The 24312-nt window shown below is 42.9% G+C and overlaps 1 protein-coding gene across 10 annotated transcripts in view; it reads left to right on the top strand.

Annotated features, from left to right (window-relative positions):
* Window positions 1-24312, top strand: part of PTPRM (protein tyrosine phosphatase receptor type M) — a 776839-nt gene that overhangs the window by 691134 nt on the left and 61393 nt on the right. For all 10 annotated transcript variants that reach the window (XM_045065755.1, XM_045065757.1, XM_045065756.1 and 7 more), the window contains 2 exons: window positions 4262-4338; window positions 8510-8546. In XM_045065755.1, coding sequence (XP_044921690.1) covers window positions 4262-4338; window positions 8510-8546 — 114 coding nt within the window. The remainder of the gene's footprint in view (window positions 1-4261; window positions 4339-8509; window positions 8547-24312) is intronic.

The following is a 24312-nucleotide window of genomic DNA, read 5'->3' as shown; positions in this document are numbered from 1 at the left end:
GATTTGAATCAGAGTCTCTGGGACACCAGAGCCAAACGCTGCACTATATCAACATGATATGGTTTGGGAATAATGGGGGGAAAAAACACCCATACTGGAGGAGAAATGGGTTTGGTAATTGATAAGTCTAAAGCTCGGGTCTTTTCAACCTTCCTGGGCTGTATCTCCTGGAGATAGCAAATCTATAAAGTCTCAACCCCTTGGCTTTCATGAACAGCTGACCTGTTGTTAGCCACAAATCCCATTGGCTTTCTCATACTTTTATACCTGAACAGCTGAGTTCTCCAAACTTCTTCCTCCTTTCAACCCAAACGATAGACCTAGTACTGAGCAAGGCCCTACCCCCGCTAATCAGCCTCCAAAACAAAGTGGAAGGATAGGGGCTCAACCAGTGGGCAACGGCAGTTCTGTGGATCCCTTGCCTGAGCGTCTCCCATATTTGCCATATGCCGGAAATGTCCTCTGGGCATTTCGTCATTGTCACTGGATAGTATTTCACCTCAAGTGTGCCCCAGGAGAAGGATCTGAGCTTTCCTAAAAGAATGCCTGATGTATGAGAGTCTTCTTAATTGGCTTCTGATTCAAGGTGAATGAGATTTTAAGAAAAGATGGCAGTGAGCCTCCATGTACTGACTTATGTGCTGCCCAGCCATCTATATTTATTGTTTCCATAACCAACGGAGAGCTTGATTTAAAAGAGGATGCTCAAGAATCCCAGTTTCCGTCACCGAGGCATTTTCAGAGGAGCAGCAGGAGTTTAGGGAAGACTCTTCTGGCCGGAGGGACAGATCCTCTTACTTCTTTTGCCCTTCCTCCCTCTGACTCAGCATGAGTGTTGGTGAAACTAGGCTTTTTATTTAATTGCTGTTGAGGAAAGACGGTGCTCTCACGGGTGCACCAGAAGGCAGAGGACTCCCTGGATACATGCGGGCCTGGGACAGCCAAGAGGGCAGTCACGTAATGACCAGCCTTTTCTCGCTGGGCAAAATTCATGTCCTTTTGTTCTCCACAGCTAACTCCTGCCTCCGAGAGATTCAGCCCATTCTCCCCGTTAAACTCTCTGTCTCCCTGCCTTAAGATACTCTGACTTACCAACACTCACACATTTTATCACTGAAAGAAAACAATGCCTCCTCAACCTCATTGCAGTAATTCTTAAGCCATCTCCTGAGTACACATCAATAATGTATGACAGTTGTCCTCTGGTGGCAAGCTTTAGAGTCACTGTCACCACTGCCTTGCCTTCATCAGGGCAAGGGGAGTCACAGGGGAACTCCTGAGGGTGCTAAGACAGCGAGTCCATGACATGCCCGTTCCCAGCTTTGAAGGTGCTGTTTCTCAGGACACCCAGGCTTAGAGGGAAACTTGAAGGGGTATTCTACAAGGGAGGAGTGGAGAAAGTGGATTCTCACTTTGTAAAAACGTTGTGGTAAAATGAACATAATATGAAACTTACCACATTAACCATGTGTGAGTGTCCAGTTCAGTGGCAAGTTCACTCCCATTGTCATGAACCCATCACCCTCTCCCAGAACTTTCTCATCTTCCCCAGGTCTGTATTTACTCCACGCTGGCTCACTATTTCCCACCTCCCCTCAGCCCCTGGCAACCACATTCTTCTTTGTGTCTCTGTGAAATGACTACTCTTAGTGTCTCATGGAAGTGGAATTATGCAATATTTGCCCCAAGCTGGGTTTATTTCGCATAACACAATGCACTCAAGAGGGACCCTTTTATTTTTAAAGAATGAAATATAGTTACAGAGCAGGGCATAAAGCCTCCAAATGCAGGCTAACAGATTTGTTGTCAAGCAAACACAGATAAAACCACTAAGCAAGTCCACAACAGGACCTTCCAGCACCCCCGAAAGCCCCAGCAAACCTCGCCTGACCACAGCTTGCCCCTTCTTCCGTTGAGACAGTGACAGTCGAGACAGGGCTCTCGTTAGTGGGGTGAGTGGTTAAGGGGGTTGCACGCACCTGCTGTGTGTTGGGGGATCACTGCAGGCAGTGCTGTGTAGAGAGGCCGTGGGGCTGGGCACAGTGGCCTGGCTGAAACGGGGATGTTCCCAATGGACACTATGTGGTCTCTGACCCCAAGAAGTTATAACCTAGTAAAATCAGCCTTAGAATAAGGAGAAGATACTACCAGGCATATAAAGAGAACCAAAAGCAGTCTCTGTCTGCTTAGAGAATATGCTCAGCATATGTCTTCTAGGTTTCCCCATCAGGAGGAGGGTAAGGCAATTAAATGTGGAGAAATAGCAGCCAAGTTAAAAAAAAAAAAAAAAAAAAAAAGATTGAGAGAGGGAGAGAGGTAACCAACTGAACAGTAGGAGATGATGGGGAAACTCTATTTCAAAGGCTCTGTTTATGGGAGATGAGAGTGCAGTCTTATCAGAGATTGAAGTCCCTTTGCAGAACATTCCAGAACAATTTGAGAAGCCCAAGCATGGTAAATCATAGGGAATGGGAGGCGTTCATCCTCAGGTTCTAAGAGAAATAAAGTGTGAGAGAAGGGGGATTCTGACAAGGAGGTACAATAGATCTCCTGACAAGGAGAGCTCTGCTTCTAAAGATTGGGAGCTTCTAATGTGATGCCTGCGTTTTAAAAAAAAAAAAAAAACAAAAAAAAAAAAACTGCCCAGGGAAAGTCAAGGAGTATAGGAAGGCAGACCTAATCTCCCTTCAGAGGAGCTGACTAAAAGCCTGATGTGTGCAGAATGGCCATGATTCAGGTCTATTGGAACATCTTTCATTCGGGAGGCTCAAATGGCTTTGCTGCAGAAATTGCTTACCGCCCAGCTCTGCAGTAACTGTCTGTGTGCCCCAGCTCTCCCAACAAATGCAAAAGCCAGAACAATCCACACATCCCCAGCTCCCCAGTGACTCACCTCCCCCGGCCCCAGCAAAAACAAGCACCGGGGGGTTGGGGTGGGGCGGGGCTCTGGTTTTAAGCAAGATGTACTCTGAGAAACTAAATCTTAGGGTAGGTCACCTCAAGGAAAACTTCCAACCGCACATGGGGTCTGTTCCTGGCTTGCTCTCGTGTGGACCTCAGCTGTACAGATGAGAAGTGAGAACAGTCCGCGTGTCCATGACGCATCACGCGACAGTGGCAACAGCTGGTATTTATCCATCACTTATTGTGTCCGAGGCTCTCTTCTAATATTTTTTTGGTTTGGGTTTTTTTTTAAGATTTTATTTACTTATTTATTTGACAGAGACAGCAAGAGAGGGAATACAAGCAGGGGGAGCAGCAGAGGGAGAGGGAAAAGCAGGCTTCCTGCTGAGCAGGGAGCCCAGTGTGAGGCTTGATACCAGGACCTGAGATCATGACCTGAGCAGAAAGCAGACTCTTAACAACTGAGCCATCCAGGCGCCTCTTCTTTTTTATTTTTTATTTTATTTTAATATTCCCAATAATCCCTTGAGGTCACTAGGCTACAGATAAGAAAAGTGGTCACCCAGACTACAGATAAGAAAACTCAAGCACAGATAGGTGTAGTAACGTCCCCCAGACTCCAGGTGAGGGATTCTAAACCACACACCTGACTCTGAAACTCACACATAGGATATAGAGATCTGCTTAGGGAACCGAGGGAAGGTCCCAGTTAGGTGTGTGTCTGCACCTTCCAGAAGGCTGGGCCATGGTTAAAAACTATCATTTGCTGGGGCACCTGGGTGGCTCAGTGGGTTAAAGCCTCTGCCTTTGGCTCAGATCATGGTCTCAGGGTCCTGGGATCAAGCCCCACATCGGGCTCTCTGCTCGGCAGGGAGCCTGCTTCCTTCTCTCTCTCCACCTGCCTTTCTGCCTACTTGTGATCTCCGTCTGTCAAATAAGTAAATAAAATATTAAAAAAAAAAAAAAAACTATCATTTGCCAAGGTGGACGTCAAAGGCAGCCATCAAAATTTCAGGGTTTGTATGTGATTTAGTGAAGTCGCTACACATTCAATCTGAGAAATAAGACTGTTGTGATTCCCAAGACTCAGTGAGGAAGTTTCAGACCTCTGCCAATGCCTCACGCCTGTCAGTGATAAAAGAATAAGTTAATGAGAATTGCTGTAAAAGGCAAATAATTATAAATCCTTCCTAATTTTCAGAGAAGAATAAGAAGTGTGGAAGGTGTGTAGTATTTAATTCTTTGTTTATCTTTAAAGCAGCATGGATGTGACTGATCTCCATGTCGTGGGCTTACATTCTGGGGCTCTGAACAGCCTAACAGATTGCTTTCAATCACTTTTCTTTTTGCTTTGCAGATGATCATTCGCGGGTGAGGCTGCAGACCATAGAAGGAGATACCAACTCAGACTACATCAATGGAAATTATATCGATGTATGTATTTTGAAACTGTCCGTAAGCCCAACCGTTCTGACACATTCCACATCGTGTGTCTGCTGTGACATGGGTGGGCACACATTGCTCCAACTCCAGAGCAAACACATAGCTGTCGCCCCACACCCTGCAGAACTTTTGGGGGAAGACATGGCCAGTCCTGGTCTCCAATGGGCCTATGGGCTGGTGAGCTCCCTTCCTCCCCTCCCATGCCCCCTTGCTGTCCTGCACTCTTATGGACCAAGAAAACATTATTTCTGGGTTTTTGTTTTTGGTGGTTTTTTTTTTGTCAACAACTTAGATTATTTGACACTTAAAAAAAAAAAACCTGTTTACATATTAATAGGATAAAACTCTCTATATCTTAATTCGATGATTTGCAATCTCACACCATTACTGTACTTTTAAGTTGCCTTCAAAGTAGTCTGCAGCTGTTAACCAGGACATGTAAGGCACACAAGACACGTCATTAAATATGTAGGCTGTTTAATTATTGAAGACGGCTTCTTTGTTCATTCTGCATCATGTTAACTTAATGTCTTACATTAGAATAAATTCCTGAGGAGACAGCATGTTTTCAGTTGAAAGAATGAATGAAATCAAAAGTCGCCTGAAAACGAAGGGAAGTCATTGTTACCTTCAAGCCCAGGCTCACATTAAACAGGCTTCAGCTCTCTTGCAGTTCCCCAGGCAGTGTGCTTGGCTGTCACATTGTCTTCTAGCCCATCAGTACTTCCATGGGCAGGGAAATAAATAATAGATATAATAAATATATCTACCTATATCTATAATAAATACATCTATCTATCCATAATGTATATAAATATATCTATCCATATATATATGCATAGATAGATATACATATATACACATATATATAGAACCTATACATATATATAGGCTCTTATCCATATATATATATGATATATATATATGGATGGATTCTTATCCATACATATATGACTTCTTTTATTATCTTGGTTTTCTTGGTTGAGTATAAATCGGAAGCTACTGAGTAAAGTCCTAGCATCACAATCTAGCATCAAACCAGAAGAAATGTTATTTTTACTATGACTTGGAAAGGTTTGAGACTTTGGCTATGGATCTGAGGGGGGGCCTTGCGGGATGACTGTTTGAAGACGAATTCCCATCCCATTCCTCAAATGAACCCCTAAACTTCATAATGGCCCAAAACGTACCCAACCCAAGTTGGATTTTTTTTTTCCATTAAAGCAAAATTTCTTCCTTAAGTACATTGTACTTATTTCTTTACCCAGCAGACATTTAGTGAGTACTTATGGGATAACTCACAGGTGTCCGAGATCTGTTACCTTCTCCCCAAGGCCTCACAGTTTAGAAGCTAAAGTAAGAAATATCTTCTCTGTAATACTCTTTCCCTTGGGAAATTCCATGGGAATCCTGTTCCATCCCCAGTCCCAGCTGCTAGAGCCCCTGCAGAGTCCTTAAGCACAGGGAAAGTATCCTACTCGTCTCTGTACCCCCTGCACTGGGCCCAGACCTGCAATACCGTAAGCACTTCGTTAAGTGTTTGATGAATCAAGGCCTGAAGGAGTAAATGGAATCTGATTAGGCTTTGTGGTAGAAGTGATTTTAACTAAACTTTCAAGAATGGGCGGGTAAAGATACAGAGGAGGAAAGACATAAAAGTAATGAAAATACCAGATTAATTAGTTTTTATTTTAATGGAGAAGAGAGTCAATATTCAGGGCCCGTTTATTCACTTAGTCAACAGGAGTTTATTGAGCAGCCTATTATATTATATGTCAGTTACTGGTGTAGATATTGGAGTCGCAACTGCAAGCGATGCAGATCAAAAACAAAAGCCGACCTCCAACCCAGGGGAGCTGGTGCTTTAATTGGAGGAAACAGCAACAAATGAATGAAACCAGTTAATGCTCTATGGTATATGAGGTGGTAATAGGACAATGGAGAAAATGGAAGCCGTAACGGAAGACACAGAGAAGCGGTTTGGAGGTGGATTGTAATTTTTGGGTAGAGTGGCTGGAGTCAGCTCTACTGAGAAGGTAATAATGGAATGGAAAAGTTATGCCATGTAGGTATTCAGGGAAAGAGCATTCCAGACTCAAAAAAAAAAAAAAAAAAAAAAATCAAAGCCCATGAAAAGGCTTTGCTGTGGAACATGGCTGGCAAATTAGAAGTGAAACAAGCAGGCGAGGGTTGGTGGAGTAGAGTCGAGTCGAGGGGGTAGAGTCCCAGGTGAACAGGTTAAAAGGGTTGTAGGGACAGATAAGGTAAAAGTCATACAGATGTGGGCTTTTACTGTCGCATAGGCAGTCACCGGGGCAGAGGGGTGATATGATGCCAGAGTGGAGAGGGGAACACATTGTAGGTGGGTGTGAATAGAAGCATGAACACCTCCCATAGAAGCATGAAGACCTCCCAGGGGCTACAGGAGCAGTGAGAGAGCTGGGGTGGGGGGGGGGGGTGCCTGGAATTATGGTGGCACTGGAAGATGAGAAATGGTAGGATCCTGGATCCATATTCAACCCAGAGCCCTGGATTTGCTGACAGTTTATTTGGGGGTGTAGGAGCAAGAGAGGGGCCAGGGTGCCTTTGAGATGGCATTGCTATTATCTGGGAAGAAGACTGTGGACAGAGCAGATTCAGGTGGGAGGTAGGGGGGAAATAAGGAATTCACTTTTAGGTGTGTTAATCCTTAAATATATGTTATACATATAGGTGAAAGAGCTAAGTAGGAGATTATCCCACATAGGAATTTGGGGGGTAGGGGGGCAGGGAAGGCCAGGCTGGAAGTGAGGATGCAGAATTCATCAGCATACAATGGCACTGAAGGCCATGGGACCAGATGAGATCACCAAGGGAGTCCATGTAGATGAGGAAAGAGTCCAAGAACTGGGCCCTCCAACATCAATGTCAAGGCAAAGAGGAGGAATGGGCAAGTGAATGAGGGAGACAAGCCAGGGAGGGAGGGAGGAAGAAAAACGGGAGAGCATCATATCCCAGAAGGCAAAGAAGAAAGTATTTCAAGGGGATTAATCATGTCACATAGATGGTGGCAGGTCACAGAGATGAGAACAGAGAAATGACCATTGCATTTAGCAGCGCAAGTCATTCGTGGACTGTGTGGATTATTTCTGTTTTGTAAACAAGTTCCTCCTATCTCCTAGCCTTGCTAGGACTGATTCATGGAACCGTACATCAGACAGGGTCTTGCTTTGTGGCATCTACCATCTGGCAAGGAATGAGTGATCATTTAATAATCCTATTTAATATCTGTCAAAATTCTTTGAGACCTACAGCAGGTCAGTTGTATAAAGAGTGGGTTTGCCTTTGCTGTTCATTATCGATGACTTTTCTTTAAGAGAAAAAGCATCCAACAGACATGCATTTTTCTGAGAAATCTGTATTTCCTCTCCAAGTTTCTCCTGTCTCCCATCTGGCTTTGGGCACAGCATATTGAGTAATCTCGGGGGACAGAAATGGAAAGTATTAAGATCCACGGTGATAATCCGTTACCTGTGTGTCATTTTCTCTAAATTGGTTTTCTCTTTCCCGGATATTGATCCTCCAGTGTTCTTTGTTCCCTTCTTTCCTTGGTCCCAATTTTCATCTTTTCCTCTTCTCACGGGGTCACGATAAAAGGAAGGGGCCTTGCAGAATTTCTGCCTTGTCAAATTTCTGGCTCTTGTTACAGCAGCATGGCATACCATTAGCAGTGTTTAAGAATGATGTTCAGTATCACTATTGATATAGCTGCCTATACCGGCAGGACAGAAAATGCGTTAAAACCCTTGGCATCTTGCCAATAACATCCCGAACACAAATGAAATCCTATTGCACATTCCCAGCCTGTTTGCAATCTAATAAGAGTCGTGGTCATGTTATTTCAGAGAATCCATAAGTTGTTAGTGTTTATTGCTCACCCATCATCTCATAGCCAGTGTATGATTAAGTTACTCCCACCCCCGGTGTAAGCAACAGAACTGTGATGTGTGATGCACCTTTGCTTTTTATGTGGAACTCCGTGGTACTGCGTCTGGTCATTGAACTTCCAGCCGACACCATTGTTGGTCTTTGTCTGTGCATTCATTGTGGCAGACTTACTGTGTGACTTCTGCACTGCGTATCGATTTAAGTTGGTCAAATATTCTTTCTCATTTATTTTTAGGGTTATCATCGACCCAATCATTATATTGCTACCCAAGGTAAGTCTCTTACAGCTTTGATACCTTTCTTTGGTTGTTTGCCCACTCTGTATCATTTTGACCCTGTGCCACACCTCCTCCCCAGCAGAATGATATCCTACACTGCTGTGGCCCCATTTATTACAGTACTTATCATCAATACACCACCCATCAGAAGATCTGGTAATCCAGTCATTTAGCTAGAACGTCATGTGATTATTAGAAGAAGTGTATTCATCAACTGATTATTGAATTAAATCTGTCTACCTTGGGAATTAATCTGACATCTTCATAAATAGGTATATAGAAATTCATTAAATAAATATGTGCTGAGCATTATCTATACCAAGACCCATGCTGGTTGCCTCCAGGGGGGCAGGCTGAAGCCATCAGGCACCCCCTTGCACATTGGTTGTGATTTGGTGAGGAAGGTACGGGTGACCTGTACATTATTACAAGCAGCACCAGTTAGAAATCTGTGTGAGAAGTTCAGAGAAAATGTTAGAGAAACTTGGAGAAGATAGAAGTTGCTTTCAGATAGGATGATCCAAAAACTGCTTCGTGGCAGAGGTCAGCTGGGGAAGACAACATCTGAATAGCAGAGACATGAGCAAAGATCGAAAGCCAGCAATTAGTGCTGCTGGGTGGAAAGCAGTTGTCAGATCGTTTGGGGTAAAGGAACAAGAAACCTGGAGTAACGTGCTGGAGAAGCTCATGGTAACAGCTTTTGTATCGTCCTCCTGGGACACTGACTGTGAGGTGTGTCATCTATGGAGAATGAGGATCATGGAAGTCTGGGGTGTTGGGAAAGAGGCATCGTAAGGGATGTGTTAGTGTGTCTGTTAGATGAGCCAAAGAAAGCTGAGAAGCAGGGACAATCCAGTTAGGGTTGAGAGCATGCATTCTCTTCATTTTATTATTTTACCATTGTTTTTAGTAATTGTGTTATATCCCAGAAACACGAGCAGGGAAATTGAAAGGATATGACTTGCCAATGGTTAGGGATTGGCAGGGGTTGCCTAAAAGAACATCAAGGAGCAAGAGAATAAAGGATGCCAAGAAAATCATGGCTGGAAAGTCTAGGCTTAAAGGCGGGACGGTTGGAGTTGTTTGTTGGGCCACAAGAGGAGAGAAGTAGCTAAAGGACAAAGGTCAGGTTCAGTTAATGAGTCATAGATTGTAACCGGCAAACAGAATGTGTCAACACTTAGAGAAGCACTAACCAGCAGAACTTTCTGTAATGGCGGAAATCTTCCTTTTCTGCGCCAGTCAATACAATAGCCACCAGGAGATACTCTGAAAGTATCTACTATGAATGAAGAACTGAATTTTAGATTTTAGTATTGATTTAAATGACTTTATTTGGCTCTTCCCTACTGGTAGTTTCATAGAGCAGAGCTCTGGGGTAGTGTGACTGAAATGGAGCCACCAAGGGGCCTAATCCTAATCCTGACAGCCTCAGACAGAACCCGGGTGGCACCATGCATAGAGTCCACAGTCTCATGTCACCGTTTGTGATTCTACACCTGGGTTTTGACGACCTACTTGACCTCCAGTATGTTTCCTCCCCCAAAATGAAGGCAGTAGTGACTCCTTCCAGGATCACTTGGCTGGTCAAAGAAAGGTCACATGGAGCGTGCCCAGCTGACACGAAGCAGACCCTTATAGGAGTTGCTAAGGCCTTCAGGGAGCAAGTGCCTGGTTCAAACTCTTACTTGATAGGACAGAATGAGGACGTGTATCCAGGGTCTCTGAATCCAGCCTTGGTTGCCTTCTCCTATATGCTGCTGCTTCCCAGCTGAATCCACCAATGTTTTCAAAGGAATCCTTTGTTAGTTCCTTAAAATCCTGCTAATGGATTCCAGAATATTTAAAGTAAGGGTCATAACAGATCTCATTTAATAAATCTGATGATAATCTGGAATTAGCAGTTTTTATACATGTGTGTGAAAATTTGATCATAAAATACACAAAATATTGATTTCTTGCTTATTAGCCCATTGTTTCACCAATAGCATGAACCTAAAGTTAAATCTTATTTGAATTTTCAGAGTTGAGGACCTCTAGATTACTGTGACTAAACAGCCAGCATCGTAGAGATAGAAACCCCCGAGTCCTCTGTGCAGCCCCTCACCTGGCATTCCTTTGTTCATCCCTCTGCCACTCTCCCCCCTGGGGATATCACGCTTCGAAGAAAACTGCCATTAGAGAAGACACTTTCTGGTGCCTTCAGAATTCGTCTGAGTCATACTTAATTGCTCAGTAGCCCTCTTTAGAAACGTTCAACATATCAAGTGTTAATGAGTAAATACATTTGTTGGCAGCTAAGAAATGGCAAATGTAATCACTTTGTGGTAGACCACCCATGTGCCCTTAATGGAGAAGGATGTTCCATAACGCCCCGTTTGCCAGAACGTGGCACCTTTCCCGGCACAGGGGTGGTCCACAGCTTGCACTTGGAAAACCAGCAGTACTTATATCACTGATGGTGGTGCAGGGAGAGGGACAGAAATGAGAAAAAAAAAAATTTAAGACTTTTTTTTTTTTTTTTTTAAGAAAAGAGAGTGCCAGCAGGGAGAGGGGCAGAGGACAGAGGGAAAGGGGGAGAAGCAGGCTCCCTGCTGAGTGTGGAGCCCGATGTGGGGCTTGATCCTACGACCTGAGATCACGACCTGAGCCAAAATCAAGAGTCAGATGCTCAAACAACGAAGCCACCCGGCGCCCCAGAAATGAGCACGTATTTTAAGTCTAGCATTTAATCAAGACAGTACACATCATGTTAAGAGTGATGTATTCAGACCACAAGGTCTGGGTTAAAACGTTAGAATCTCTCTTCTAGTTTATTACACAAATGCAACAAAACTGTTAGCCTCAGACTGCCAGAGGATTTCTGATCCTCTGCAGAGATTGGCACGGAGAGGTAGAACACGACCATGGAGCTCCTTCGTAAATAAACAAAAACCACAAACGTCTGATTCTAAGAATCCAAGAAAATGGGCGATAAAGCAGATGCAATTTTAAAATCTCTCCTTGCTCTTTATCTTTTCTAGTGTGCACTGATATAATTCTTTAAAACCTATTCATAGCAGGAACCCACAAAACTACATGAACAGTCCAGTTTACTGATAATCAGATCTATTCCCAAGAGTTTTAAAATATGTAGATTTTCACCAACTCCCTTCAATCTAGAAGACATGTCCTCAATTTATCTCTTCAATCTCTTCCTCCCCAACCTCAACTTTATTGACATTTGTACCAGTAACTGACTTTGACCTTTGATGATAACGGTCATGTTTCTCCAAATTGAAGGGACCACAATCAAGCCAGATCTGTAGCTTTTTTAGTATGTTCTTCCTGCCTGCCCCTCTGCTCCATTTAACTGTTTTCTGTCTGCAGCTAATATGTCAGTGACCCAGTATGCATCTCATCACACCTGTCTGACCAGCCGTTAATACAATTGTAACTTTCAGGATTTATGATTTCGCACACCAGGAATCAGAGGAGGGGAAGTCACATCTGTTAATGCATGTCTGTACTCAGAGTACGGATTTCAAAAGCAGGGCTCACGGTGAGGGGCAGATGAGTATGCAGGTGGGTAGGATTGCCCAGAACCGATCATATTTCACCATCAAAAGATACCCCGTGGAGACCCCAGTGTGGGCCACGAGCTGGAGGAAACGGCACACATTTAGAATCGCTCCTCCAAAATGATTCTGGAGAACACCTGCCAGCCATGTGGTATGCAAATGAGGGGGGCTGGAGAAGTGTTCTTTTTATGATTGTTTGGATTTATTTTTAAGACTGACTTCAAGAGTCCTGCTTTAGAAACCTTAGGAAAGATGCCGTCAGCTAGTTGAGGAAGGAAACTCTGTCAGTCTGTGAGGGACACGGCCTTTCCAGCACCCAGCCCCTCTTCCTCATGACCCCGCTCATGTGTGGGCTAGAGGGGCACAGGAATATCGGTGGATCCCGCCAGAGGAATTTGCCTGTCACTCCCTCAGTGGGGGCCATCATGAAATCCGGAGGTCACAGTCTTGTGGTGGGGCCCCAGCACTTGACTGCCATTTCTGGGAGCCAGAGGAGGGGTAAAGAGCATCCGTGGGGTGAGTGGGGAAGGCAGGTCTTCAGCCAACCTTGAGGGAGGGTTCCTGTGTCAGAGGACAGAGGACGGGATGAACAGGAGGACTCCGCAGGTCAGGCAGGAGCACAGAGCCCTGGCAGAGGGCACAAGGGAGACCTGACTACAGATAGGAAGGGTCTTCACCTCCCTTCATGGTGTCTTGAGTCCTCTTAGGCACTGATCGAAATGGATCTTCTCTCAGGAAAAATTCATACATACACACAATTTTATATAGACATTCAGACATTCACAGACACTAAAATCTAGCCTGAAAAATATCTACATCCCAGATTTTAAAAAAAAAAAAAAAAGCTCTGAGTTGGAGGGGTAGGAAAAACTGGCAGGTTAAGTGAGGACATTGGTTTAAAGGTTGTGAATGGAGAACATTGTTTAACTAAAGGAGGAAGGGCAGAGACAGGAGAGGAAGGATGTTTCTGAGCCATGTGGTGGTGAAAACAGTGCTTTAAGAAGATTAGTTAGGGGGCATCTAGATGGTGTGCTTGGTTAAGGGTCCAACTCTTGATTTCGCCTCAGGTCATTATCTCGGGGTCATGAGATCAAGACCGCATTGGGCTCTGCTCTGGGTGTGGAGCCTGTTCGGGAATCTCTCTCTCTCCTCCTGACCCTACCCCACCTCCTGAGCTCTCATTCTTTCTCTCTCTAAAAAAAAAAAAAAAAAAGTAAAAGGATTAGTTTGTATGGAATTATCCCTCAGAGAAAACTGGAAATAGAGGTAACAGAATAACCACACACACAAAAAAAAATCTGGAGTACAAACTAATAATTCAGACAACGATAGTGACAGCAAGGCAGGTGTAGCTTTTATTTCACTCAATAACCTAAGTTGCATACAACTGAAATATATTTTCTAATATTAAATATAGTGTCAAAATAGTTGATTTTCAAGTATGTTCCTTCTCATGTAATAAAAAGTGATAAATACATTTTCTTTCTATATTCGTAGTTTTGCTTGATAAAATACACTTCTTTTTGAAAGTCAGAATTTTTATTTGTCCATTGATTCAATAAATATGAAGTGCCTATTAAGCGCTAGACTTTCTGGTATAACTAATTTTCTGTCCTCTGATGAATTTGGGTATTACTCGTCCCATTACATAAATAGAGGAAAGAAGAAGCCCTTGGGGAGCAGTAGGGGTAGAAAACAGAACTAACGTGAAGTTGAGGGCCGGCAGTGCACCCACAATGTTTCCAGACACTTTTCCTCCTTTCCCTGTCGAGTGCTGCCTGATAATCTTGTGATTCTCACCCTGGATTAGAGGCTCAAAGCTTACGGTCTTTCTCCCGCGCTGAAGCTCTCTCCTCAAAATCTAATCCCTTCCTTCCAAGTTAATGATCTTTCTCAAAAAAATAAATAAATAAATAAATTCTATGATACAGTCATTTCTGGAAATACCTCTTAATTAAAATTGTCTCAGATGTCCTGAAATGTAACACTAAGATTCCAGAGTTTCCCTTTTCCCCAGCGGGCCTCTGGGCACCCTGTTTGGAGAGTCGCTAGTCCAGGGAACGAACACGGATGGTGACAGGAAGAGACTCTATGTGGCAGCAAAATGAAGGCTGAGGTCAGAATTCCAGGGGCGTAGCCAGGCCTGTCAAATTAGCACAGTCCCCCCCAAAAATAAACAATGAAAGGGTATCAAGCCACCTATCCTCAAGAAGAGTAAAATGCATGGGTCTTAACAATCTGAAGCTAGCACATCTTTTGTTCGCAGAAACTCTGATGCTCAGTGTCATGTTTCCGGATGCCAGTCACACTGGGACTGATAGAGAAAACCAGTTACCAGATAGCTGTTTACCATTAGAAATATCACTGTCTGTCAGGCAGAACCGCCCTTCGCCTGGCAAGGACATTCTGCATTGCAGGCCAGTGAAAGAGGAAGATGCCAAAAAAAAAAAAAAAAAAAGAAAAAGAAAGAAAGAAAGAAAGAAAGAAAGAAAGAAAGAGGAAGATGCCTGGGCAGAATGTTGCTTCCTGTCCTCGTATCCGAGGAAGGGCCACAGAGATCAAGTATTAATTCAACAGGTACATACCCACTGCCTGGGGGAGAGCTGGCATGAAGCAGATGCCTGGTGAGAATACAAAAATGAGCGCGTGAGGGAAGGAATGAATAAATGAATGAATTGGGAGTCACTGTGTGCCAGACCCCTGTTAGGCAGTAGGACATTCCAACCAGGCAAAAAGGCTATCTCCTGTTGACAGCATCTACTCACCTGGTGGATTTGGAGATCTTGATCTCCAATGTCTGTGACTCTGTCTATTCTCAGGTCCAGGCGATCAGCTCCTATTCTTATGAACACTTTCTCTTCCGACAATCCAGGCACTGTTTTTGGAGATAATCTCTGTCCTGACCCTACCTTTGCCTATCCCCCTCCCATATACACTGGCTAGAATCAGTTTTATTTGTCCATGATTATTATTTATTGATAACTTGAAAAAGAGAAAAAAGAAGAGAAGCCTGGAAATAAATGTCCTCTAGCGACCTTGAGCCAGGAACAGACTTTGAACATGAAAATAACAAAAATGTGGGGAGTGACGATTTCTAGCAGAAACACTTCCCAGTCGTCCACGACAGCACTGCGATTGAAACTTTTCTATCGTGGCTTCCTTCTGTTTGCTGTTGGTCTGGTCTTCTTCTCCACGTCTTCCACATACTCCATGTGGTAGCACTATTTTTCTTAAAGATTGTTCAGAAAGATAAATGTGGTTTATATTTTCCTAGCTCCAAATTCTCCCCGCTAGCCCCTGAAGCAGTGAGTAATGGTGCTTAGAATAGGTAAACTTAACCCTCCTCAGCCAGTCACACTTGGAACAAAGACTTGTCAGTGTCGATGCAAGTTCTACACATTCATGAAGAAGCTTCTGTCTCCTGCATTCTGGCCTCCAGATGGAGATGAAACCTTGAAATTATTTCTCAGTAGAATTGAAAGAGAAAAGTTTTAATCAAGAGCTAAGTCTTCAGTAAACAACTTTTGTTTGTATTCCTCTAACTACCAGTGTGTACAAGTTCACTGGCTGCCATTGTTCCTCCCAGCTAAGTGGCCGCCATATTTCCAATGGTTGTCAACTGGAAGTGTCATCTTTGAGGTTAATTTAAAAGTATTGTCTAGGGGCGCCTTGGTGGCTCAGTGGGTTAAGCCTCTGCCTTCGGCTCAGGTCATGATCTCAGGGTCCTGGGATCAAGTCCCGCATTGGGCTCTCTGCTCAGCAGGGAGCCTACTTCCTCCTCTCTCTCTCTCTCTCTCTGCCTGCCTCTCTGCCTACTTGTGATCTCTCTCTGTCAAATAAATAAATAAAATCTTTTTTAAAATAAATAAATAAATAAAAGTATTGTCTAGTAAAGTGGAGTAGTCTCTAATTTTCAAACTTAAATAAGGAGGCTTTGATATCCAGCAAACAGTCACCTTTTGTGAGGTCTACCTTCCGTATGCCCGGGCCAAACTCTCCATGGTGCCACTACATGTTACTATTCCTGCACAGTCTTCTTTGAATAAAGAAGAATAAACAATTGCAACTAACAGCTTTCCCATAAACTGCCTTTGAAACCATAATTTCTCTTCACCAGATTAATTTCAACAGAGACTGGCCAATTAGCCAAAAGGTCAGATCACAAACATTTCTCACCCTATGCTCTTAATAAACCTGCTCATTAGTAGTGAGAACATTTAAAGACAGGTTGCAAATTAAAAGATAAAACCAAAAATAGATTGCAGTAGGTGGCATCCACCCATATTGTTATAGATGCCACAATGGAAACATGTCCCTTGAGTAACAGAACTTAAACCAACACAGAATAATTGGAAGCCAGACAATGCTGCTGTCATGCATGCTTTTTGAATCTATAAGAATAATTTACCAGTGTTCTTCATTTGAAGTAGAACATTCTAGAATCTTTTTAAGCTGGTAGAAACTCTTAAAGTCTTGAAGTCCAGCTCCCCTGTTTTGCCATTGAGACAGTTGGATCTTAAAGCACAAATTGCTTCAAGTGACTTTCATCCCTATAAGTTCAAGTGTGGTGTAGATACAAAAGTATTTGCAAACTGCACCGATTATCATTCATGAATATTTTCAGAGATGGCATGCAGTGTTAACTTCGGAGAAACCGAATGTGTTTCCAGTCTCCCGAGAGGCCTTCTGTCCAATCATGGTCACGTCTTTCTTCTAGGTTTAGCCCTTTGGAAGGATAGAGCTGTAGCTGAGGACCCAGGCCCGCAGGCTCCCCCGGTGCTGGTTTCTGGGGCCTGCAGCATCACAGGCCCTTTCAAAGCAAAGACACTGCTCTCAGGCCCAATTCACCCAAAATGGAACAAATATTTCTGTGAACGTACCAAGTGTCTGGCTCAGACAGGGTTGGAAAATCAGCGCTGACCTTAGGAACTACATAGTGCTGGTGTATGTATAAGCAGCCAGCACTAAGTTGTGGTTTTGCCATAAGACCAGGTCTGGGAACTACTGTAGGCTATTTCTCTCCCTGTACTCCACAGTAGGTGGAAAAATGAGACCCAGTGCAGAACTGCTGCTATTTTCCTGACTCTGGTGATCAGATTCCTTGATCACACACCGACACAGTTTTGAACAAGTTCACAGCAGACAGTTTGGGACCTTTCTGGCCATTGCAAGTTACTTTTGTGCCTTGCCTTCTCACTCAAGAGGATGCTTCTGGAAATTTTCTCTCGCAGTGCCCCATGCTGCCATTGAAAATTTGAGATTGCCTACACTGCGTGATACCTAGGGAATCAACTTATTTGTATTTTATTCATTTATTAGATTTATTCTCTTTTTTCTTAAATAAAAGCAGATCCCACTTGTATACTGAGAAAGGCTTAATTAAAGAATACAGAGACTAATGAAAGCTTTTATTTCTCCGGCAGTGGCCCCTGAAGCATGTGAATATAGTTTTTTCCCTTTGCTTTATTTCTCCTTGACAGAAGGCAGCCAGGTCCTTTGGGTCACCAAACCCCTCCATTCTGAAAGCCACCATTCTTCTTTTTTTCTCCTTGATTGCCTTCTCTTCTGGTCCCCTCTTTACAGCATGAACAAGTACTCAAGATGAGTTTATGAGGGTTCTCTTTGGAGACAGGCCTGATGAATGCTCGGTGACTCAGCCAGCAAGAGGCTCTTGTGGTGTGAACATCTGTCATGTGGCTCCCTTCTGAGGCTCCAAACACTTTTTTGTGCGCCTCTTCCCAGCTCTTCAAGCAATATTGCCATACAACCCCTCCCAGGGATCAAGGACCAAAGGTCTCTGCGGAGGGGAGCAAATTATTGCCACACGCTGCCTATCAACCCTTTCATTCTTTTCTGTATAAGGATTTCTCTTTGGAGGCCTGATCTTTACCCCTGTCCCTCAAATCTGATTTGTCTGCCTTTATCCTTCCGCTCTCCACATCAGGAAAAATAGCAGCCTTTGCCTTCCCATTCACAGTGGTACCACTGCACACTGAAAATGTTTACGTAACTGCCAGGAAGGCCTGATTCTAGAGGAGAGTGGAATATAGGCCACAAAGAGCAAAATCCAAACAATGGTTCATTTAGGTAGATGGGGTTTCGAGAAATGCTTTGAAACATTTCAGTTCTAAGTACAAGTCATGCTAAGGATCACCCCGTTGTTGGTTTTATTCACAGGGCCACGATCAAATCTTTGAAACTGGGGTCCACAAATTCCTCCCACATACAAACATTATTTTTATGTCAGTAACTAAGATGAGACTTTCTTCCCCTCCAAGGGGCAATAGAGAAGAGAAGCCAACAAGAGTGGATTCCAGAGTTAGACTGTTAGTGCTCAGATACCAGATCTGCTAGCAACTGCTCAATACTTATTAGCTGCAATTCTTATCATTATCATCATGTGAATTCCAAAAGACACATTTTCAGTGACACATAGGCCGTTCGGACTTTAATGCTGGTATAGTGTATACCCATAAAGTTTTTATAAAAATTAATAATTCTTCACCGGTTCATGCTTCCTTCCAGAGGGATATATCAAAGGGAACCACTTACTTTTTCACCAGTGTCCTGCATCCTCCTCAAAGTGCAAAGATTATCATCATTTTTTTAAGATCTTTATTTATTTATTTGATAGAGAGAGATCACAAGTAGGCAGAAGGCAGGCAGAGAGAGAGAGGGGGAAGCAGGCTCCCCACTGAGCAGAGAGCCTGATGTGGGACTCGATCCCAGGACCCTGAGATCATGACCTGAGCTGAAGGCAGAGGCTTAAACCACTGAGCCACCCAGGCGCCCCAAGATTATCATCATTTTGAAACAAAGGACAGGGGTGCCTGGGTGGCTCAGTAGGTTAAGCCTCTGCCTTCAACTCAGGTCATGATCTCAGGGTCCTGGGATCAAGCCCCACATCAGGCTCTCTGCTCAGCGGGGAGTCTGCTTCCCCCCCTCTCTCTGCCTGCCTCTCTGCCTACTTGTACTCTCTCTGTCAGATAAATAAATAAAATCTTTTAAAAAAATTATAAAAAGAAAAAAAATGAAGGACAGACATTGGTTGGAAAGACAATAAACTATATCATAAGCTTGGAGAAACGTATTTTCCCTCTGCTTTTGAAGTCTTGTAGAAATTGAGCAGCTCTGATAGCAGCAAAGCACACCAGTCTTGGTGTTCTGAAGGCTTCCCTGAAGCACACATAGAGTCACAGATCACATGAAAGGGAAAACCGCTAATTCCAAAGGCCAGACACGTTTTTTTGCAACAGGGTTTGTCCAAACCAATTTCTGAGATAAGAATACACAAGGATAGTTTAGAGAGGAGCTTTGGAAGGCTAAGAAATAACAAATGGGGCTGAGAAATGATCTTGTGGAAAAGAGAATAATAATGACAGACGAGCAGTGGGGGGAATAAAAGGAAAGATATGCACTCTTGGGCTCCTTCTTCAACCTGTCTGTGTTGGGTAGGGAGGTGCTAGTTAGGCAGGCCCCGTCTTCTGCTTGGCTAGAGGTTGACCAGGTGCCTACAAGTGGTCAGTTACAATCTGCATCAAAGAGATTGTAGACAGTGTGGAGCTGAACCAAAAGGAATTCCTGCAGACCACTTCTGAGATCCATCTCACACAGCAGAGTCCCAGGAAATGCACATGTCTCTCAAGCATTGCGAGTCAGTTGAGGAAGAGGACCTCAGGGTCAATAGTTCATCTGTGCATAAAGAGTTTAGAGTAAAAAGAACAATAGTTCTTTTTAAAATCATATAACAGTATCATGGTTGTGTTCTTTAAAAAATATGGAGATACCCAGTGAGATACTTACATGCAGGCAAGAAAATGTAGACACTTCCCTGGTGAGTAATCGCGCCTATGGTTTTGAGTGAAGGTGACACCTACCCTGACCCACACCCAAAGCCTCATGCTCACACAGGGGAAAGCAAACAGGATATTAAAGTTTTTCACCAATAATTTATTAACAAGTTTCCAAAACAAATTTCCTGGCAACACAATCAGATGACCTTATTCTACTTCGTATGACACATAGAAAGCTTTTTCCTAAGTTTTCTTAACAGAACATTTATATCACTTCCAAAAACTTTTTAGTTTTGAGTTTGGTGCCAACATTTTCATAGATAAAAATATGTTGGTGTTCTTCTTTTTAACAAAACCCACAATTGTAATTTAGGCCATCGTACGTCATATGTGGTATGGAAGCCATCATAGTTATTTTTTGAATGACTTTATTTTTTAATCTTTATTTGGGATTTTATCACTACACTAATGTATCTAAATGGTTAAAGGTATGTATGTGTTTGTGTGTCAGAAATCACTTATTTAAAGACTCCTAAGGGTGATCTTACAGATTTTTATTTTTAAGTGCTTTATTTTAGTTAATTTTAACACATGGAGCTTTTGTTTAAGGAAAAAGAAAACTTCTAAAAATATTATGACAAACTTTGTTCTCAAAGCCACTATTTTCATTTATTTCCTTGTTTAAAGGTCTTAAAATTCCTGGTAGGGGAAAGGAAGAATATACTCAGAATACTTGACTCATTTTGTTTCCAGTTTACTTTTTTATTTTTTTTCCAGTTTACTTTTTTAAAAAATGGGCTTCTTCATCTATTTTTGCTGTCACTTGAGACATAGTTAAGAATGGTGTGTGGAAAGGCAGGAAGTTTATCCTAACAAAGATGAACTAGGGAAAACCACAGTAAAAACGGTGAGGGTATATAAAAATTCACAACAGAAAAGAAGGAATTACAATAATGACTAATCGAGGTAGAATGAACTCACATTGGAACTAAAGTACTAAGCAATATGAATGTGAAAAATGGGAAGGGAGAAACTAGAATTTTAAAATACCAAGTGCCTTATATTTCTTAGGCAGAAAATGGGTATTGATTAAATGTGTCTTTATTAAGACATAGCCACGAGTATCTAGTATATTATTCTTTAGAGGTTTTTTTAAAAATATTTTATAACTATTTTAATCGAATAAATGAATAAGACAAAAGGCACGTTATTAACCAAAACAGAGACAATGTCTGAAGGGTTATGACTTAATCCACAGACAGAGGCTTCCTGGGCTTTTTGAGAATCTGCATGCAGCCTGTCTATTAGTGTTTGGTTTGTACCAATTTTCTCTTAATTAAATCTGACATGACCTTTTGGTGTCCAATCAGGATTGCATATGTTCTAGTAATGTACCTGGAAACCAACGTTCCATGTAACGGATCATCTAGGGAGAGCCACAAATATTTGCACAGTCGATGTTGGCACACTCTCTCATTTCGGTCTGAAAGGACAATTTTAGGGAAGGGTATGAGTCAAGTGTAAACATCAACATGTGGATTATGTGTTTGAGGGGAAATGTTACTAATGGGAATGGCAGGAAGTGTGTGCCTGGTTTTCAGTTATAAGAAGAACGCACACCTGTGAGCCAATTTAGAACAGACGGGGTAATTGGCAAGTAGCTGCTCCCATGAGTGGGCCAGGCAAAGGGAAAAGACTCACAGTGGGAAAGCCTACTCCAGAGTAAGAAAGGGTTTATCTTTGTGTGCGAACCACTGAAATTATTAGCTGAAAACACTATTTAATGTCCTTATTTAAGTCATCACTTTTGACACTACTTCTTAAAAGGTCTATTTTATTATAGCTCCAACGCCTATTTTCTCTTTTATTGTCACTAAATGAAAATTCCAGTAGACTGGTGAACATTCCGAACCCTGTAATTCTGGACAGGGAGGGTGCTTCACGTAAGATCTATCCTTAGAAACCCTATTTTAACATGCTACTAGTTATATTTCTGAATTTAAGTTAAATATTCTCATGTTTTCCCCATCATAGAACAATCCTCAGCATTTGCTCCTAATTCCTTAGCTGATTTATATTGTTTCTTTTAAATGGTAATTTCTGGGAGGTGAGGGGACGGATATTCTTAGCAATTCAGGAAAATGAGCAAATCACATCTCGTGCACCCAGCCATCTCAACTTTGGTTTCCACTTTCTGCAGCTGATACCAAAAATTATTCATAAAAACTCCATGCTTTAACATAAGTAGCCTCAGGGAAGAGCAAATGCACCTATCAAATAAGTGTTGTTAAGGTTTATTAATGCAGAAGCCGAGTGTTTTCTGTGTCACCATAATCTCTTTTGTGACACACGAGGCAGATTCAGTCTGTGAAACGTGGTGGCATATTTTACCTTTTACATTTCACTACTGCACAAATGAAAAGCTACTAAATGTAAAATTATAGACGTGTTATGGAACAATCATATTGAGAAATCACATAAAGTTTTGTAATAAAAACTGACTCAGAAACCACTGAAGGGACATCTAACGCTCTGAATGTTGAATGACTGACTTCATGATACTTATTCTAGATTATTGCCAGCAGTAACAATAACAATAATGGATCAAAAATTTAGGACCCTTTTATTTATGAGCAAGAGCTTTAAAATAAATGCATAAATCCTAGGCTCATCTTTTTCCGTATCTGAATTCCACCTTCAATGGTCTTCAGTGCTAATGGAGTGAACTGGATGCTGAAGGACTTGACCAAGCCCAAACCAGGCCAGTGCCCAGGGCAAGGACTCCTGCAGCTACTTTGCCCCCGCCCCTTCCGTCTGTACTTTCACCGTTCAGTGTGTACCACACACCGAGTACAGCCCCTCTTCCCACATCTGGGGCCAGTCCGTCTCAGTTGGAGGACTGACGTTCACTAACAAGCCTCACCCTCAACCAGTCTGCAGAGGTCATTCTGAAATCTAGAAAGTGCAGCTGGATTGCCCTGGGTTGTCATCCCAGTTTCAAGGGCATTTATTCTCCCAAACCTGTTTCTCATCTTAAAATGGAAATTTACACACTTGAGGTGGTGAACAGATGAGACAGTCGACAGAAATCACACCTAGCCCGAGGGGCTCATCCCTGTGCCTCATTTAATTGTTCACCCTCTTTGTCATCCCCCTTCCCAGGTCCCCCTTCCAACCCAGGGCTTCGCTGGGCTCCTGTGCACTAGGTTACAGCAAGAGTCCGGCTCAGTTTCATCTAAAACCCCCTCCAAGGGTAGCCTCAGTTTCCCCCGTCTGATTCAAATGTGAGCCTCGTCTCTGCACTGGGTGACCTTGAGTGTACCAGCTAGTCAAGGCTACCCGGAGGGCTGTCACCCTGCCCACCACTGCTCTGACCTTCGCACCCCCATCTTCCGTGTGCTGCTTCACCTGGAGCCACGCTGCCACTACCTCGGGATCCCAGCCATTGCCACGCTGCCTGGACATTTCCACTGCTGGTCTCTGCCAGCCACCTGCATGCCCAGGGAACCATCCTTGGAATATTTGAACATTTTTTAATATGTCTAGAGAAAATATTCAAAAATTTCCCCTCTATTAATCGATATAGAGTCTCATCACTTTATTTACCCTTTTTTAATCTTCATATTCAGCAAATTCCTGTTTCTTGGAGTTTTGGGTCAATAAATAAAACAGGTCCCTCCACTACAGACACGCGTCCATCCGAATCCCACAGGAGAGCTCTACGACTCCCTCTGCACTCAGCCTTTGGGTAGCTGGACTCCCGCTTTCCAGCCCACTGCGCCCACTTATGAAAAGGAGATAGATAATATTAAATATTTGCCAAGATAAAATGAGGATTTATATAATTAGAATAAATATTTTATGATATGTGATAAATATATTTTCACTAATTGATGGATTACAGCATATCTAACCTGAAAGGAAACACGTAAAACTTTGAGCCCTGGGTTTCATCCAGAAAAATTTGGTGGACCAGCAAAACGTTTCACTTTCATTTGAAAGAATAGGCAGGGATACCTGGGTGGGTCAGTCGGTAAAGCGTCTGACTCTCGATTTCAGCTGCAGTCATGGTCTCAGGGTTGTAAGATCGAGCCCCATGTCGGGCTTAGTGCTCAGCGTGGAGCCTGCTTAAGATTCTCTCTCTCCCTCTCCCCCTGTACCCCCCCCCCAAAAAAGAGTAAAACTTTCTAGCCTCCACTGCTTTAAGTGTTCTGATTCAGAGCATCCTAACATGAACCAAAATACCCCAGTCTCTAATATGATCAAGTACAGGATTGAATGGCATTATTTAAGAAATAAAATTTTCCCATTATTTAAAATAGATGTACCCCATTTCTAACATCAGATTTTTCATAACAGAGCTTTGTTTCAGATAAGGAAAGCACAAAGCCATGTGTTTTCAGTCAA

Source organism: Mustela putorius, unplaced genomic scaffold, assembly GCF_011764305.1.
Source record: "Mustela putorius furo isolate JIRA1106 unplaced genomic scaffold, ASM1176430v1.1 tig00003858_pilon_pilon_pilon, whole genome shotgun sequence".
NCBI lineage: Eukaryota > Metazoa > Chordata > Mammalia > Carnivora > Mustelidae > Mustela > Mustela putorius.
This window is presented reverse-complemented; position numbering and strand designations above follow the sequence as displayed.